The following is an 18495-nucleotide window of genomic DNA, read 5'->3' as shown; positions in this document are numbered from 1 at the left end:
GTAGAAAGAACCCCACGAACTAGGGGATTCATCCGAATCCCCGTCAGGCCACTTAACAGCAATAATTCACCTGTTTGTATTCGCCTGTTTGTGACCGACCGCAGGGCCAAAATGCATGGAACTGTTTTCGGATACTTTACCCCTGCGGTCGGTCAATACTTTAAAGTCCCATAACTCCCGAACGCTTTATCCGAATGGGCTGATTTTAACAGATGTTGTTCCTCCAGACTAGGGCTATCTGGAGATATTGGATTTGTGGATGTACCCCAAGTATTTAGGGTGCATCCAAAACTTGGGTAAAACTATGTACATGATAAGGGGATTATGATGCTAGAGGAGGGAAGGAGATGTGTGGGAGGTTACTGTTCACAGATTGGATAATGTCTTAAGTGATAGAACCTCCTCCCTTGCATGGGAGAGGGCTTTATAAGGCATTGTGGAATAAAGCTTGTCAGTTCTACTCCTGAAACTGTGTGTCGTCCAGTTATTGGGATTGCGATGGGGATATTGCTGTATTACTCTACCTGCTAGAAACCTTGCCTGTGGACTTATCATCACCTTGTTCCTGAGCCTCACTGGGATCTCTAGTGGAGAATAGCTGTGAAAGATCGGCTCTCCGCTACAGTCAGGGATACCAGAATTCAGGGAAGTCAGAACGAAGCCAAAGTCAAAAACCAAAGAAACACGATCAGGAACACACTGTCGGATAACCAGCAAAGGGAAACCACTACAGGGCAATGAGTAGAAGAAATGAGTGAGTTTTAATATCCCTTTTGTGAATCCAATTGGCCGTACCCGGCCTTTAACCCCAAAATGTGTGCACGTCCTCTGCGTGAAGTCACCCGCACGTCGTTGTCGCTACCACCGTGGACAGACGTGAGGCTACATATCAGTGTGGATCCGCAGTGGCCGGTGTCCACCAGAATGTCGCAAAAGCCCGACCTTATGGCATAGGACCGCTGAGCAGCACTTCTCCTACTCCTGGAAAGGTGATTTATGCTGTGCATAGCATATGGAGAGGATGTATAGGTGACAGGTTCAGTTACTATTAATAAACTCCATATTATTTCAGAGTACTGTACTTCTAAAACTGCATTTTCCCTGTAGGCATACAGTGCCACTGTATATACTATATTGTAAGCTTCCAGTAGAGCTGTGCCCCCCTTCCCCCTTCCCCTTCCCCCTTCTCCCCCATTTTAACGTATTTCTGTATGATTTATTCCAGTTTGAAGAGGACATTTTGGATATAATTTTCTCTCTTTATGACCAGAGTTTGGATGTAAAAAGGGATCCTGAGCAGGAGCTAATAAGGAGATCTTGCGCTGAATATGTCAGCAGAACATTATGTGGTATGGTGAGTATTTACTTACTCTTTAGCATTGATTGAAACGCTCCAATGCTACTCCCATCTTGTGTCTTTGCCCCTCACAATGTTTTGTAAGCTTTACAGTACTGAAGTGATGGTCATAGTGGATACAGCAGCAGACATTATTTCCTTCAGGAGAACTGAAGACTTTATAAAATAATAGGTTGGGTGTTACAAATCGTGCCAGCCCAGTCTTGTAACACTAGTCCTGCATCTAAATCCATCCCAGAAATTATGTATTTACAGGGCACAGCAATGACCTATTAAGACCTTAATTTCTATGGTCACATACTGGAATATCACCTTCATACCTCCATCCCTTGATTAGAAGCATGTTGCCATGCCATGTATATATCTAGAGTAGGGGTCAGCAACCTATGGCACGTATGCCATGCATGGCACTCGAGGCTGCCAGAAGAAGACCCTGGCCTATCAAGAGGCCTGCTGGGATTTCAGATTTCTAGTGCACAAATACAATATAAACGCCCACATACGCACACAAAAAACGCTACAAAGCAACCGCAGCACCCATAAATAACACAAGAATACTGCAACATACACACCTCAATTAATAAAAATAAATAGGATTGGTATGACAAGGGACTTTAAGTTCTTGTTTTGGCACAGTACTACTAAAAGTTTGCCTACCCATGATATAGAGTAAACCCCTTTATACTGCCAACACAGTGCTTTGTATATCATTCAGACTAGGCAGTTTAATTTATCCAAAATGGAAAGAGAAAAAATCAGCGCTAGATTGCCACACAAGAAAATAATAGTAAGGCTGCAATCCTTAAAGGGGAGTCCCCTATAATCCCCTAATGATAAGAAATGATGCAAAATAGAACAAAAAAAGGTTGCGCCCAGGGCCGGACTGGGACAAAAATTCAGCCCGGGCAATTAAAGGCAGAGCAGCCCACTATTAGGGGCGGGGCCAGAAAGGGGGCATGTCATGTCACCACCATTGACACGCACACCCCCTTCCCCCCCCCACCAAATGAGTATGTTAATGTGACTGCTCCAGAGCATCCAGTGCTCCTGGCTAAAATAAATGCCAGGATTTTTTTTGGGGGGGAAGGGGGGGGGGGGGGGGGGTGAGTTTGTGCTGCGTTTGCTGGCGATTTGTCTCTGGTGTCCTCAATAGTGGGATACCAGAGATCAAAACAGGAACCGGACTGTTAAAGAGTGTTGTGCATGTGTGGGGATGTTCCTTGTGTTGTTGTAAATGTTTGGACGTTGCATGTGTGTAGAGCAATTGTGTGTGTGAAGAGGTCTGTTTGTGGCGTACTACATGTGGCTAGTGGCTGTAGTGTGTGTGTCTCTGGGTTGTAAAGTATGTGTGTTTGTGTGTGTGTATTTATATAGGGCCTGTGGAGTGTGTGCATGTAAGGAGCTGTACTGTGTGTTTGTGAGTGTATCTAGGGGCTATAGTGTGTGTATGCATATGGGAGCTGTAGAGCACATGTGTATAGAGGGGACAATGTATGCATAGGTGGTGTAGTGTGTACAAGGGGTGCAGAATATGTATTTATAGGGGATATAAATTAGTGTGGGTGCATGCAGGGGGTGTGATGTGTGTGTTTATAGGGGTATAACGTATGAGAGTGCAGGGAGTGTAGTGTAGGTTTATGGGGTATAGAGTGTGTTTAGTGTGTGTATGTGAGTGTCAGGGGAATAGTGTGTATATAAGGGGTATAGAGTGTGTGTAGTGTGTTTGTGTGTAAGTGCAGGAGGTGCAGTGTGGATATAGGGGTATAGAGTGTGTATTGTGTGTTAATGCAGGGGCTGTAGTGTGTATGTAGGGGTATAGAGTGTATGCAGTGTGTTAATGCAGGGGGTGTAGTGTGTTTGTGTGTTAGTGCAGGGGGTGCTGTGTGTGTAGTGTGTTAGTGCAGGGGAGCAGTATGTTTGTGTGTTAGTGCGTGTTAGTGCAGTGCGTGTTAGTGCAGTGCGTGTTAGTGCAGTGCGTGTTAGTGCAGTGCGTGTTAGTGCAGTGCGTGTTAGTGCAGTGCGTGTTAGTGCAGTGCGCGTTAGTGCAGTGCGCGTTAGTGCAGTGCGCGTTAGTGCAGTGCGCGTTAGTGCAGTGCGCGTTAGTGCAGTGCGCGTTAGTGCAGTGCGCGTTAGTGCAGTGCGCGTTAGTGCAGTGCGCGTTAGTGCAGTGCGCGTTAGTGCAGTGCGCGTTAGTGCAGTGCGCGTTAGTGCAGTGCGCGTTAGTGCAGTGCGCGTTAGTGCAGTGCGCGTTAGTGCAGTGCGCGTTAGTGCAGTGCGCGTTAGTGCAGTGCGCGTTAGTGCAGTGCGCGTTAGTGCAGTGCGCGTTAGTGCAGTGCGCGTTAGTGCAGTGTGTGTTAGTGCAGGGGAGCAGAATGTGTGTGTGTGTGTTAGTGGTGCAGTGAGTGTTACTGCAGAGTGTGTTTGTGTTTTACTGCAGTGTGTGTTTGTGTGTTACTGCAGTGAGCGTTAGTGCAGTGAGCGTTAGTGCAGTGAGCGTTAGTGCAGTGAGCGTTAGTACAGTGAGCGTTAGTGCAGTGAGCGTTAGTGCAGTGAGCGTTAGTGCAGTGAGCGTTAGTGCAGTGAGCGTTAGTGCAGTGAGCGTTAGTGCAGTGTGTGTTAGTGCAGTGTGTGTTAATGCAGGGGAGCAGAATGTGTGTGTGTTAGTGGTGCAGTGAGTGTTAGTGCAGTGTGTGTTTGTGTGTTAATGCAGGGGAGCAGAATGTGTGTGTGTTAGTGGTGCAGTGAGTGTTAGTGCAGTGTGTGTTTGTGTGTTAGTGCAGTGTGTGTTTGTGTGTTAATGCAGGGGAGCAGAATGTGTGTGTGTTAGTGGTGCAGTGAGTGTTAGTGCAGGGGTGCAGTGTGTGTAGTGTGTTTGTATGTGTGTAATGTGTTTGTGTGTGTGTATATGGCCTTAAATTATTAAAAAGTAAAAAAAAAAAAAAAAAATCAATTTATTCCCCCTTTTAACTTTTATGTGGGGGAGGGAACATTCACATACCTGGTGGTCCAGTGAGGGGGGGGGGCTACGCCACACACACATCCCTGGCGGTCCAGCGGCAGGTAATTCAGTCTGTACCCCGCAGGGTACAGACCATCTCTCTCTCTCTCTCTCCCTCTCGCGAGCGCCGTTTTTTCAGAGCGTTGCCGCGGGTTACCATGGCAACGCTCTGATAATCTCGGAGCTCGCGAGAAGAAGAGAACGGAAGCTGCTCGCCGTGCGCGGAGGGAGACCGGCTCCCTTCCCGATCTCCCCATCGGCCCATGATGGGATAGAACTCCATCTTGGGGCCGGTGCTGCTGCGCATGGGCTGGCAGGGGAGATCTCTTGATCTTTCCTGCCGGCCTCGGCCCATGGCCATCGCGGCCCACCGGGCATTTGCCCGGTTTGCCCGATGGCCAGTCCGGGCCTGGTTGCGCCTAAAATATACAGTAAAACATATAAGAGTGTATATAATAAATAATATAAAATAATACAATTTAATATTAAATATTAAATGAAATATAAATGGATAATTGGCAATAGTCCAAAACACTTATCATAAGTCCATAATGGTAGATGCCATGTATAAGAACAGGGATCCTGAGGCGTAAAATGGGGTGTGTCTTCACAAAGGTGTCCTTGAAATCCAGTGAAGTAATATGTGGAGAAAAAAACAAGAGGAATGGCACAGTATATAGATGAATAAAATAAAAGTAGTCTTACTCACACTTTTCAGAGCTAGAACCTAGCTCTGATATAACGCACGTGAAGTGGAATAATCCCCACTCAAGGATATGCGGAGTAATATTGATTGGCGAGTATCTGGCTCAGATTCAACGTCCAAGTTGGTATTATTCGACCCAGGGAGATAAAATAAAGTATATAGTGCTCTCTGTATAGTAATTAAAAGGTATAAAAAGAGAATAAATATACTACTCACAGTATATAGAGCAGGCTTGTACTGCTCAATGTAGGCGCTTGGGTGGTATCATCCCCACCTAAGGATTCTTTAGGCTTCTCGTCAGGTAGATAGTATATGTATAGTCAGGTGAAAAAGAAATCAAAATGGCTATAAAATGTTTTATGCCAAAGTATTTTCTTTATTGTAAAGTAATAAAATTATACAATTTTATATAATTTTATTACTTTACAATAAAGAAAATACTTTGGCATAAAACATTTTATAGCCATTTTGATTTCTTTTTCACCTGACTATACATATACTATCTACCTGACGAGAAGCCTAAAGAATCCTTAGGTGGGGATGATACCACCCAAGCGCCTACATTGAGCAGTACAAGCCTGCTCTATTTACTGTGAGTAGTATATTTATTCTCTTTTTATACCTTTTAATTACTATACAGAGAGCACTATATACTTTATTTTATCTCCCTGGGTCGAATAATACCAACTTGGACGTTGAATCTGAGCCAGATACTCGCCAATCAATATTACTCCGCATATCCTTGAGTGGGGATTATTCCACTTCACGTGCGTTATATCAGAGCTAGGTTCTAGCTCTGAAAAGTGTGAGTAAGACTACTTTTATTTTATTTACCATTTTATTCATCTATATACTGTGCCATTGGAGTTCCTCTTGTTTTTTTCTCCACATATTACTTCACTGGATTTCAAGGACACCTTTGTGAAGACACACCCCATTTTACGCCTCAGGATCCCTGTTCTTATACATGGCATCTACCATTATGGACTTATGATAAGTGTTTTGGACTATTGCCAATTATCCATTTATATTTCATTTAATATTAAATTGTATTATTTTATATTATTTATTATATACACTCTTATATGTTTTACTGTATATTTTAGGCGCAACCTTTTTTTTGTTCTATTTTGCATCAGTTTAATTTATCCAGCTACTTTTTATTTATTTTTCTCAAGTCAAACTTTTTAGAAACAAAATGTGTTCTTCTGCAGGTTAACCATCACAATGAGAATAGCATTCTTCTAGGAAACTGGACTGGGGACTACAAGAATGGTGTGAGTCCTACAACATGGAATGGAAGTGTCCCAATTCTCCGTAGCTGGCGTCAGAATGGACCAGTCTCATTTGGGCAGTGTTGGGTGTCTGCAGGAGTACTTTGCACGAGTTTGTAAAATTTTGTTTTTTTTGGTATTCGTTCTCTCCAGAAATAATAAAATAAAAATTTGAAGAATTATTAAATCTTGCAATAATCGCATGCTTGTTTCAAAGCACAAGATTTAATTGTGCCTAGGGTTCTGCATTAATACAATTTTTTGTTCCTTTCAGTGCTCCGATGTCTGGGCATTCCAACTCGCCTTGTCACAATCTTTGATGCAGCTCGCCACACTGATAAGCAGTTTCGTATTGCTCGTGTTTTTAGCGAAAGTGCAAGACCCATGCCAGAAAAGTCTCCTGGTTTGTGGTAAGCCATCAACTCACTTGGGGAAATCTCTGTTCCTGACCTCAGCTAGTATTTTGACTATTCTCTGGTACAATAAGTAAGGCCATTCTAAGATCTGGTTAGACATTATCCTTATTTCTAAGTGTGATACTAATACTGTGTGTTGGATCAATTGTAATCATATAGTGTAACTAAACCCCCATTATTGTTGCCTAGATTAGGTGTTTTTAATTAAACTAGTCAAATTTGTCAGCATCAAAGTAGCTGTTTAGTTGATAAGTGAGTGCGCTGGATTTCTATTTTTACTGTACTTATTGGCCCCCCGCAGCACCCTATATAAGCATGTTTAGTTGAGTGCAGCCAGCCCCTTGTTTTCCCATATATATTTAGGAGTCTAGCCAGCTCCCTGGTTTTGCACCGCCCCCTGTCACAGGTGTCTCATCTCAGGACCCTATTTAAGCCTTGTACTGCAGAGAACTCGAGATGGAAGGATTTCCCCAAGTGAGTAGCTCATTTAGTAGACAGTTGGCAGTGAGAGTAGGACCTGCCAAAGATGGGGTACATTGACGTTTGTGGCAGGCTTATGTAATGTATGATCATATAGTGTAACTAAACCCCCATTATTTTTTGCCTAGATTAGGTGTTTTTAATAAAACTAGTCAAATTTGTCAGCATCAAAGTAGCTGTTTAGTTGATAAGTGAGTGCACTGGATTTCTATTTTAGCCATCAACTCTAACCATAAACTGTAGAGTTGTCCAATCTGCTCTTGCATCTTAATGAAGGGGTGAATTGCTGCCCCATTTCCTTGACTTGTCTTCCTTATCTAAGCAATCTCCCAGTTATCTTCAAAATTGACTCTCCTTCAGGAGATACGGTCTCCAGTACTGCGTACAATACTCCAAGTGAGGTCTGCCCAGTGTTCTGTACAATGGCATGATCACTTTTCTGTTTCTACTGCTAATACCTCTCCCTATACAACCAAGCATTCTGCTAGCATTTCCAATAGAAACATAGAATGAATATATTAATTTTGTTAGCTATGGTAGCACGTACTAATGGGTTAGCTTTGCCCTTTACAGCCGATGGTAAAATAAAATAATTTAAAGGGATTGACAGTCTTTTGCCTGTCCTACAGCCCTTTGGATACTTAGCCAGTTTGACTATCTATGTTTATATTTCTTTTATTTGTGGCAACTTATTTTATCCCTTTCTCTTGAGTTAATCACTTATACCAAATATTCGCCTTGGAGTTTGTAAATCATCTGGAGCCTTTTTTACAGATATATATTTTTTTTCCTGGCATGGTTTCATGGCTGCTCTGTTTGCCTATCTTGGGTTTGGCATGTTTGTGGTTTTTTTTTTTGTTACTAGTTTCTCTGCTTTTGCCAGCTCCCACATACCATTTGTCTCCATCTCAAAACGCATGTGCAGTAGTGGTGGAACTCACAGTATATAAGCTTCTATGTGGATAAGGGCACACAAGCTAAAGGCTGCAATTTTGGGTATGGGCAAAATGCTGCTAACACAGTCATAATGAAGGAAAATCCTATTGCCCTAATAATTTTTCTATTGTTGCATTATTGTATGTTTTTAGTACTGTATTAAAGGGACACTATAGTCACCTGAACAACTTTAGCTTAATGAAGCAGTTTTGATGTATAGAACATGCCCCTGCAGCCTCACTGCTCAATCCTCTGCCATTTAGGAGTTAAATCCCTTTGTTTATGAACCCTAGTGACACCTCCCTGCATTTGACTTGGACAGCCTTCCATAAACACTTCCTGTAAAGAGCCCTATTTAGGCTTTCTTTATTGCAAGTTCTGTTTAATTAAGATGTTCTTTTCCCCTGCTATGTTAACAGCTTGCTAGACCTGGCAAGAGCCTCCTGTATGTGATTAAAGTTCAATTTAGAGATTGAGATACAAATATTTAAGGTAAATTACATCTGTTTGAAAGTGAAACCAGTTTTTTTTTTTTTTCATGCAGGCTCTGTCAATCATAGCCAGGGGAGGTGTGACTAGGGCTGCATAAACAGAAACAAAGTGATGTAACTCCTAAATTACCGTGAATTGAGCAGTGAAATTGCAGGCGAATGATCTATACACTAAAACTTCTTTATTTTGCTAAATTAATTTAGGGGACTATAGTGTTTCTTTAATTTGACTGATCTATAATTTTTAACAATACATTTTTGATGTGATTTGACACATTTTGACACACCACAGGCCCATGCCAGTTTGCAACATGCTGCTTAATTTTTCTGATACTGTTGCAACATACCTGGCTTGAGGTGCTTTGGCAAGTGTCTATCATTTTCACAAGATTTTTAGTCAATATAGCTGTGTCTTATATTTGTTTATTTAATTTTTATTTATTGTGCACATGAGACTGGCCTTACCACTAGCAATCTAGTAGTCATTGTGGGAGGAGCAACATGTCCAGCGTTATCTTGTGATTTGTGATTTTACTTTATTACAGAATTACATTTTTGATAAAACAAGGCCTTTTCTAAGTTTACTTATGAACTAAGGAGCGCACATCTTTTCTTCTGTTTTCAGTTTTGGTCTCTTTAAAGTCGCCTATACATATATACATGGTTACCAGTGATCTATTTCCTTACTTTAAAGTCTATTTAAGGCCTTAATTACTAGTTTAAGTGCCATGTGCAAAAGCCAGTCTGGAAAAAAAAAGCTTGTTTTTTTTTTGTTTTTTTTTCTCCTTTAATATATACGTAATATTATAGGTTTGCCTATATCTTTCTATCTTTTTTTGTTGTTGTATAAACTTAATGCCGATTTGTTTTAGTACCCCCAGATGGCTTCCACAGCAAGATCTAATATGTTTCTCAGTAAGTAGTATACTAGAGGGATATTGTCAGGATAACATATGACCCAACACAGCCGAATTAAGTAAAAGGCTCATATTATGCATCTCTTTCTTTATTCCCTCAGCAGCAAAGATAGAAGAATATAAATATGATCAAAAATGAAAGAAAAAAACGGTATAGGTACACAGGCAACCAATCACATAACAGAGGAAGTGACTATAAAAGGCCTGTGTCTCCCACAATCCCCCTCTTTCTTTGCTGCTCCCTCAGACCAGCTAAGTATTTTGCTCCTCTTGTGATTTTATATTTGTGCTTTTATTGTTGTTATTTTACTGCCTTTTTCTCTGTGCAGCTTGTCTGATTACTATTGTGATTGTTTACCTCCTGCTGGTGTGCCTGGGTTATCCACCCTTTTTCCCTGCTTCTCCCCGCCGGGAGTGCCATCTCTGTCCTTGTCCCCGCGCTGCCCTACTTCTGTGGGGGGCGCACGGGACTTCAGGGCTGTTTTTCTGCGACTGTATTTCACTGCCACGACTGTCCCATAGCGATCGCGGGTTGGGTGCATGCGCCCCTTCCCCCGCCTGTAGGCTGACCGCGATCGGCATACTTACACGTGTGGCGGACATTTTGGGGCTGACTTTCTTCGTGGCCAGCCTCACTTGCTCTCCCGCTGTGCGGTCTGACTACCATTAGTTCTTGCAGGCCACTGGGTCCCCTGGGCACACCAGCATTCAGGTTATTTCGTTCTTTGTTTCTGTGGGTTACTCAACCCTGTGTTTTAGTTTTAATATTTTTCTCAGAGCTCCTGTACATTTGTAGTCTATTTTTACTTATATGCAGGACAGGGATGAGGGGCCAGAGGGCCTTGCTGGGGACTTTATAGGATAATCCTGAGGGTACTGTGGCCTCCCAGGAATTTCAGGCCCTTTTGGATGCCACTATGGCATCTTCATTACAAAAGGCTTTTGCATCTGCTATGGGTGCTGTATCCTCCTCCTTCTCCCATTCCCTGCAAACCAAGCGTTTGCCTTCCCTGGCGGCCCCTGCCCTCCTAGGTGTCGGGACCCCCCCACCTGCCCCAGCCATGCCTGGAGCCCGTAAGGCTAAGGCTAAGGCTAAACACATCGACTCCCACTCCTCGATGCAGGTTCTACCTGCCATGATAGACACGCCTGAGGCAGTCACAGAAGGCGCGCCTCCCACACGCAAAAGAGCCCCTGGCCGGGCTAAAAAAAGGCTAGACTGTGGAAACGGGCTAGGGCCCTGGATGAAGGGTTGGATACTGACCGGAGTGTGGAAAATGACTCAGACGTGATGGAGTACGACTCCTATGATGAGGGTGAGTCGGGCGAGGATCTACCCCTTACGGGTGTGACCCCTTCTGGGGCCTCTACCGCTACCCGGGGTCCTATACAGGGCTCCACTGGTGATAGTAAGGCGCTGTTCGATCCACAGGGCAACCCCCTGTTTGAGCCAGACTACCTTCGACACCCCCGTTCAGCGGAGTGGGTTCCCCCAGAGGATATCGCCCAGTATGTGGCTCGACGCATGCGTACCCCCTTTTCCAAAGAGGGCCGCAATAAGTTACGCGCTGAGTGCCCCAGGCCTTCCCTCCCGGGTTCGGCCTGCAAGACACCTGAGATTGACCCTCAGATCGCGCAATTTCTGAACAAGTGAGGCTGGAAACCGAAAAAGGGCCTGGACTACTCCCTGAAAGGGTGCCAAGACAAGATCTTGGATACCCTGGGCCCCTTGTCGAAGCTGCATGAACTTCTGGATGCCGCTAGAGCTGGCGACTCGGCCCTGGATGTTGATGTGGCCGTTGGTTGGGTCCAGCGGGCTATTTGCCTTTTGGGAAATGTGAATACCGCTATGTCAACGGAAAGACGTAAGGCGATTTTGCTAAAAATCAACCCCAAATTGGCTGCCATGACGGTGGCGGAACCGAGCTCATCCGAAGAAGAGATGTTATTTGGTACTACATTTGTGAAAGACCTTGGGTCGTATGTCAAGACCTTCACTGCCATTGATAAGGCCCAGGCCAACATGAAACGCATGTTTGCGCCTAAGGTTTTCGGAGGGGCCGGGCGTAGCAGGAACCGTCCACGCGGCCCTAGTTTCCGAGGTTCGTTCCGAGCCAGCAGAGGTTCCTTTTTCCCCTCCCGGGGCTTCCAGGATCAGAGGGCTCCCCCCTTCTTCCCAGCTAGAAGATACCCCCATGGTGCCGCTTCGGGCAGACGTCCTTATGGTGAGGACAAGGATTAACAACAGACAGTCTGGTGAGGATTAACAACCGACAGTCTGTTTGGTAAGTCTTCAGTTTGGAGTTTGGTTATTACCATATTTCTCTCTCTCTTTTAGCTTGAAGTTATCGATTTGTTAATGTTTCCTGTTCTTGCCAAGTGGGATATCGTTCATGTTCCCCGCAAGAAAGAGGGGGATTGTGGGAGACACCGACCTTTTATAGTCACTTCCTCTGCTTATGTGATTGGCTGCCTGTGTACCTATACTGTTTTTTCTTTCATTTTTGATAATATTTATATTCCTCTATCTTTACTGCTGAGGGGATAAAGAAAGAGTTATGCATAATGGTAAAATCTGGGAATTATATCCTATTTATTTAGAAAATGATATTCTTTACTACCTTTTAATCAGGCTTGTTATCCAATATGGAATTTAATTTAAATACCTGTGCCTAGACGTTTAATTTGAATTTGAAAGATTAGAAATTATTTTCTCGGTGCAGGGTTACATTGGGATATATTTATACATGCAGAGGTACTTATCTGTAAAAGGTTGAGACACACTGGCTTACAACATAAAGTAATGTACACTACTGTATATATTTACAAGATCGCCTGTCATTTTCATCCTCTTATCTGGCTCTTTCTTGTCAGGTTCTATGTACGTGATCCCTCCCTTTATTTTGTGTATTCTAATTTAGGAGTAATAAGCGCTACTTTCTAGATACCTCAATTGTGGCATTTTCTTACTGCTAGTACTCCAGTTGTGGTTGGATGTAATAGGTACCACACTGACTTGGATTATACTGCAGCAGGGGCAACTCTAGACTTTGCGAGGCCTTAGGCGAAACTCTTAATTAGTGAAAAAAATTGGAGACTGTAGATATAATGAAGGGCAGGCTTGCAGCGTTGGATACAGTGTGTGTGTGTGTGTGTGTGTGTGTGTGTATTTATCTCCAGAGCCTTGCATTGTAATGGCTCCCTATGACGCTGCGTTGTGAGCTCTTTGACTGTAGTTCTGGCATAATTTGCAATTATTGCTAATAATTTATACACGATTCCTGGGTATGTTTGTATAGCCTGGCAGTTGTGTAGACGTAAGTGCCAGTGTAAAGGGGTTATTTTTGAAACAAAATTAACATTTTGGTTGGGCTTTTAAAATTTCTAACTTTATTTTGTAAAATATAAGTAAACAATGTCATAGACATTTCCCCACATATTCTTTAACCCGTTACATGTATATTATCATATGTGTTTCCCTATGAATGTGTATGTATATAATATATATTGCTTGCAACTTTATCTTTGCATTACCCATACCATACCACCATCACATTGCAGACGCGCACACACACCCTAATACGTGTACCTATATACACACGTATACACAAATACATGTGCACACTGATACATGCACATGCATGCACACACAAACCCACTGATGAAGAAATATTGACTAATACAGACACAGTCACAATGTGTATTTATCTGGCTCTGTGTATTTGAGTGTGTCTGGAATTGTCTACCTGTGTATGTGCCTGAGAGTGTGTGTCTGACCATGAGAATCCTTGTATGTGAATCTGTTTCTGTGAGCATCTGTGTGTGGTAGCTGCTTGCAGTGTTTTGTATATAATGGGGGGGCTGCCTGTGGCCTTTGTGCACTTTGTTTATGGTGAAGCTATGTTTTATGACTTTGTGGGGGGGAGTGTGTGGTGGTGGGGGGGGGGAAGAGTGTGTGGTGGTGGTGGGGGGGGGAGAGTGTGTGGTGGTGGGGGGGGGGGGAGAGTGTGTGTGTGTGTGTGGGGGAGAGGTGACGTGATCAGTAGGGGTTAAAGTGAGCGTGGGGCAGTGTGTGGAAGGGGTGACCTCAAAATATAGAATGTGATGGCAGATGAGAACCATTCAGTCAATCTAGTCTGCCCAATTTTCGTAATACTTTCATTAGTCCCTGACCTTATCTTATAGTTAGGAAAGCCTTATGCCTATCCCACGCATTGCTTAAACTCCTTTACTGTGTGAACCTCTACCACTTCAGCTGGAAGGCTATTCCATGCATCCACTACCCTCTTAGTAAAGTAATACTTCCTGATATTATTTTTAAACCTTTGCCCCTCTAATTTAAGACTGTCCTCTTGTTGTGGTAGTTTTTTCTTCTTTTAAATATAGTCTCCTCTTTTATTGTGTTGATTTCCTTTATGTATTTAAATATTTCTATCATATCCCCCCTGTCTCGTCTTTCCTCCAAGCTATACATGTTAAGATCCTTTAACCTTTACTTGTAAATGTTATCCTGCAATCCATGACAGGGGGCTGAGTGAGGGCATGCCAGGGAGTGCCAGGGGGCAGCGTTTGGGAAGGAGAGGGTGCCAGGGGGCAGAGTGAGGGGATGCCAGGGAGTGCCAGGGGGCAGAGTTCGGGAAGGAGAGGGTGCCAGGGGGCCGAGTGAGGAAAAGGTATAAGAATGCTAGCTGGCTCCCTGGTGGTCCATTGGGCTTCCTATCCAGTCTGCATCTCCTCTGGGAGCAGAGCTGCAGACCATGTGATAGGAGTCTCGCGATCTCCAGAAGTCAGAGCGTTGCTGTGGTAACCCCCGGCAATGCTCTGATTGGCTGGAGATTGAGAGACACTTCAGTCTGCAGCTCACACCTGGCAGAGCTACAAAATGTAGGCATGCTCTCCCTCTCATAATGGGCAAGCCGCTGGGCCCCCTCCAGATGTTGGGTCCTCTGTCATGGACCGATGACTTGACATTTAAGTCTGCCCTAAGGAGATTAAGGTGGCCGCGAGACCTTAGGCGGCCATCTAAATCGCCTAATTAGACAGCCGCTTCTGTACTGCAGAGATTATTTGCTCTAGGTACTTGTATTATAATTTCTTTACTCTAACTCTAAGCCTCTTTGAAAATACAATAGAATATCTATATCCATTGGAGATTAATTGTATATTTTTTGGGTTTCTAATAAAGTAAAGTTTTATGTTCCAATCTAATCTCCCTTTTCCTGATTCAAATCGTGAAATGTTGCATACTCATGCTACTTTAATAGTATCCTCTCCACTATTTATACATTGTTACTAGAGATGTGTGTGTATTTAATTATTATTATTATTATTATTATTATTATTATTATTATAATATCCTGAGGAGGATTCCCCCTCTCCCCCCCCTCACCCCCCCTCTCCCCCCCCCTTTCCCTCCCCTCTCCCCCCCTCTCCCCCCCCTCTCCCCCTCTCCCCCTTCCCCCCTCCCTCCTCCCCCCTTCTCCCCCCTCTCCCCCCCTCCCCCCCCCTCTCCCCTCCCCCCCCTCTCCCCCCCCCTCCTCCCCCCCTCCCCCTCTCCCCCCCCTCTCTCCCCCCCTCTCCCCCCCTCTCCCCCCCCTCTCCCCCCTCTCCCCCTCCCCTCTCCCCCCTCTCCCTCCCCTCTCCCCCCCTCTCCCTCCCCCCTCTCCCCCCCTCTCCCCCCCTCCTCCCCCCCCCTCTCCCCCCCCTCTCCCCCCCCCCTTTCCCCCCCCCCCTCTCCCCCCCCTTTCCCCCCCCTCTTCCCCCCCCTCTTCCCCCCCTCTTGTAGGCAACTGTAGAAATTGGAGAGTTCGTCTCCTCAAAGTGGAAGGGTGTCTTGTTCTTCACTGTATATATCTATATTTTAACTTACTACCTTTGTGGGTCAATTGGCCTGTTATTGGAAAGTATAAAGTTTCACAAACCTGGATATATATGTGTGTTGAACATTTAGGACAAACCTGCTCCTAGAGGTTACCTTTGAAGGGTATATGGGTGTTTTTGTGGTTTTTTAAAAAGATTTTATTCAGTATATTGAGATTTTAAATAAAGAATAAGCAAGATCATTCTTTAATAATACTAATTGTGTGTGTGTGTGTATATATATATATATATATGTGTGTGTATATATATATATATATATATTATTCCCTATTTCTGTTTTTTCCCATTTCTTTATGCCATCTGCAGAAAAAAAAAAAAAACTATTTCTTTGAATCTTTCCAAATACTTAACAGGTGTTTCCATACATTGACTGAAATGTGGATGAGGAGACCCGATATCCATGATCACAGTGATTGGCAAGTCCTGGATACAGATTCAGGGGCATCTTATAAAGGTATTGCTTCAAGTAATGGGGTAGACTATGACATCCAGTAGACATTATTTTGTTCAATACATTCTAATCTACAATCCAACAAGAAGACTTGCACTCCAGACTTGCAAAGATTGTTTCATTTTAATCACTTAATTTCTTCAGCTTTCATGATTAGGTCATCCGTTTTAAAGGAGCACTATAGTGCCAGGAAAACAAACTAGTTTTCCTGGCACTATAGGGTCATTAGGCCTCCCCACCCTCATGGGCCCCCCTCCCACTGGGCTGAAGGGGCTAAAACCCCTTCAGCCACTTACCTTTCTCCAGCGCTGGGCTCCCTCTGTGCTGGGGAACTCTCCACCCATGGCAAGAGCCGCGCGCATTCAAACCGCTCATATTAAAGCATTACTCAATGCTTTCCTATGGACGTCCAGCTTTCTTCTCACTGTGACTTTCACCGTGAGAATCGCGGAAGCGCCTCTAGCGGCTGTCAGTGAGACAGTCACCTTCAGTGAAACATAGCCCAGGAAGACAGCAGCAGCCAGACTGGCAGCCCCACTGGACCCCAGGGAAATAATCCACTCTAGCTCTCCCATAGATTTTTAAACTTATGTATGTGGGGTGTCACAGATCAGTGAGGGATTTGTAACAAAAAAAAGGGTTAGGATCATATCGAATATTGTACATGGTTTGAATTCTCTCTGAAAGAGGTCTTTGGTCCATGGATTCTTAGTAAAAGAAAACATTGATATATTTATTTTTTTTACAGGAAGCACGTTGGAAGCAATCTGATAAGTTAAGATGGGGAGGTAGACATTTCCCCTTGGTGTTTAATGCTTCAAATATAAATAAAAAACAAAATGGTATGGCAATAGTATTTGCTTGTTGTCTAAGTGGAGACCATGTGTCAGTTCACAGATCCTTTGGGTCGATACTTAATACTTGTATATAGGATAGACCAGATTGTATATACCTTAGTTAATATTTATCTTCCTAACATTTCCCCAACCAGGTGGGGAGCAAAATAAGTTCTCCCCCAATCTAAATAAAAACAAATTTACTTAAAGGAGATTACATTTGGTATGTGCATCTTTGGAAAAAAAATTCTAGCGAAGAAAACATTGGATCCAAGAGTGACCAAACAAGCAAATTAACCAAAGTTAGAGAAACAAAAAAACTCCGGGCCCTGATTGCTTTGGCAATTTTTAATTTTTTTTTAAATGGTTTTCTTATTTTGCTCCCCACCTGGTCACGATGTAGAATGTAGTACTCAAGGTTTTTTTTTGTTTTTTTAGGAACTTTTAAGAGCTAATATAATTCCTATATTGAAACTACACAAATGCCCTACGTAAATTGAAAACTATAGGTGTATTTCGCTCTTGAACACAGATGTTAAGCTGTTTTGGCTGACAGATTAAAAAAAGGTGATGGTCGATAGTACATCTTGACCAGGTGGGATTCATACCAAACAGAACAGCCAACGCAAATTTGAAATTCTGAATATTTAGAATTTGTCTAAATTGGCAAGGTTTTCCTATGCTGACCCTGTCTGTGGATGCAGAAAGGGCCTTTAACATGGTCGGCTAGGATTATTTAAGTGAGTCTTTGCTGAAATTTGAGGAGAATAGTTGGATTCAAAAGTCAATAATGTCCCTGTATAAGGTTCCTACTGCGAGAGTAGTCCGACAAAATGTTATGTTCAGACTGGATATTAAAGTAGTCCCCACCGGCTCACAAGAACTGAAACTCTCATTCTATGCAGACGATACCTTGATAACAATGGCTGATCCAGTTACATCTCTAATTCATTTTTTGAAAGCGTTTTCCGTTTATGCACAGATTTCTAATTTTAACCCCTTAAGGACACATGACATGTGTGACATGTCATGATTCCCTTTTATTCCAGAAGTTTGATCCTAAGGGGTTAATATTAACACAAAAAAAAAACTATTTGAATAGGGTCTAACTGAACATCAAATCGGAAACCACTAAATCAAAATATAAATTTGTTTTAGCCAATAAGACAATAAATTATCTTGGTATTAAAATGTATGAAAATAATGCAAGGTTGCATGGAAATTCATTTATTCGAACTTTTAAAATGTAAAATTAGCATACTTGCTAATCTTCCTGTGCAGTCTGGCATCGAATTGTTAGGCAGACTAGATAGTCTCTCTATGTAAACAGGGGTTGTACGCAACTATAGATAATACCCTAGCTTACTTGGTTAGATGAATCCTTAACACTATTAGGTATTTTTAAACAGGGTATAGATTTCTAATACCTATTGTATGTTCACTGTCTGTACACAAGCACATGTACCACACATTAATTTTTGTTACAAGTTATTTCAATAAAATGAATTTATTTTTCGATTTAATTAACTCCGTATTATGTCTGGTAACAATTAGTCCGTTATCTCTGACATTTGACAGTCAGTCGCCAATTTTCGATTTCAATTTCAGACTGTGTAGGTACACCACCTTTTGCTTCATTATTTTCTACTTGGGGTTACCCCCCATCTCTTCAGTGTATCTAATTTTTGGCTCGACCTCTGTTCTCCTTCTTGCATCATTCCCTAGTTTAATCGACAATTTTAAGTTGCCTCCA

General features: G+C 43.0%; 1 protein-coding gene across 1 annotated transcript in view; it reads left to right on the top strand.

The window, feature by feature from the left end:
- Positions 1-18495, top strand: part of LOC134566161 (protein-glutamine gamma-glutamyltransferase E-like) — a 122117-nt gene that overhangs the window by 41354 nt on the left and 62268 nt on the right. Inside the window, exons 5-8 of the mRNA XM_063425866.1 lie at positions 1226-1354; positions 6276-6447; positions 6610-6745; positions 15809-15909. Of these exons, the coding sequence (XP_063281936.1) occupies positions 1226-1354; positions 6276-6447; positions 6610-6745; positions 15809-15909 (538 nt within the window). The remainder of the gene's footprint in view (positions 1-1225; positions 1355-6275; positions 6448-6609; positions 6746-15808; positions 15910-18495) is intronic.

This window comes from Pelobates fuscus, chromosome 6, assembly GCF_036172605.1.
Source record: "Pelobates fuscus isolate aPelFus1 chromosome 6, aPelFus1.pri, whole genome shotgun sequence".
Taxonomy (NCBI): domain Eukaryota; kingdom Metazoa; phylum Chordata; class Amphibia; order Anura; family Pelobatidae; genus Pelobates; species Pelobates fuscus.
Note: the sequence above shows the minus strand (reverse complement) of the source record. Positions and strands in the feature narration are given on the sequence as shown.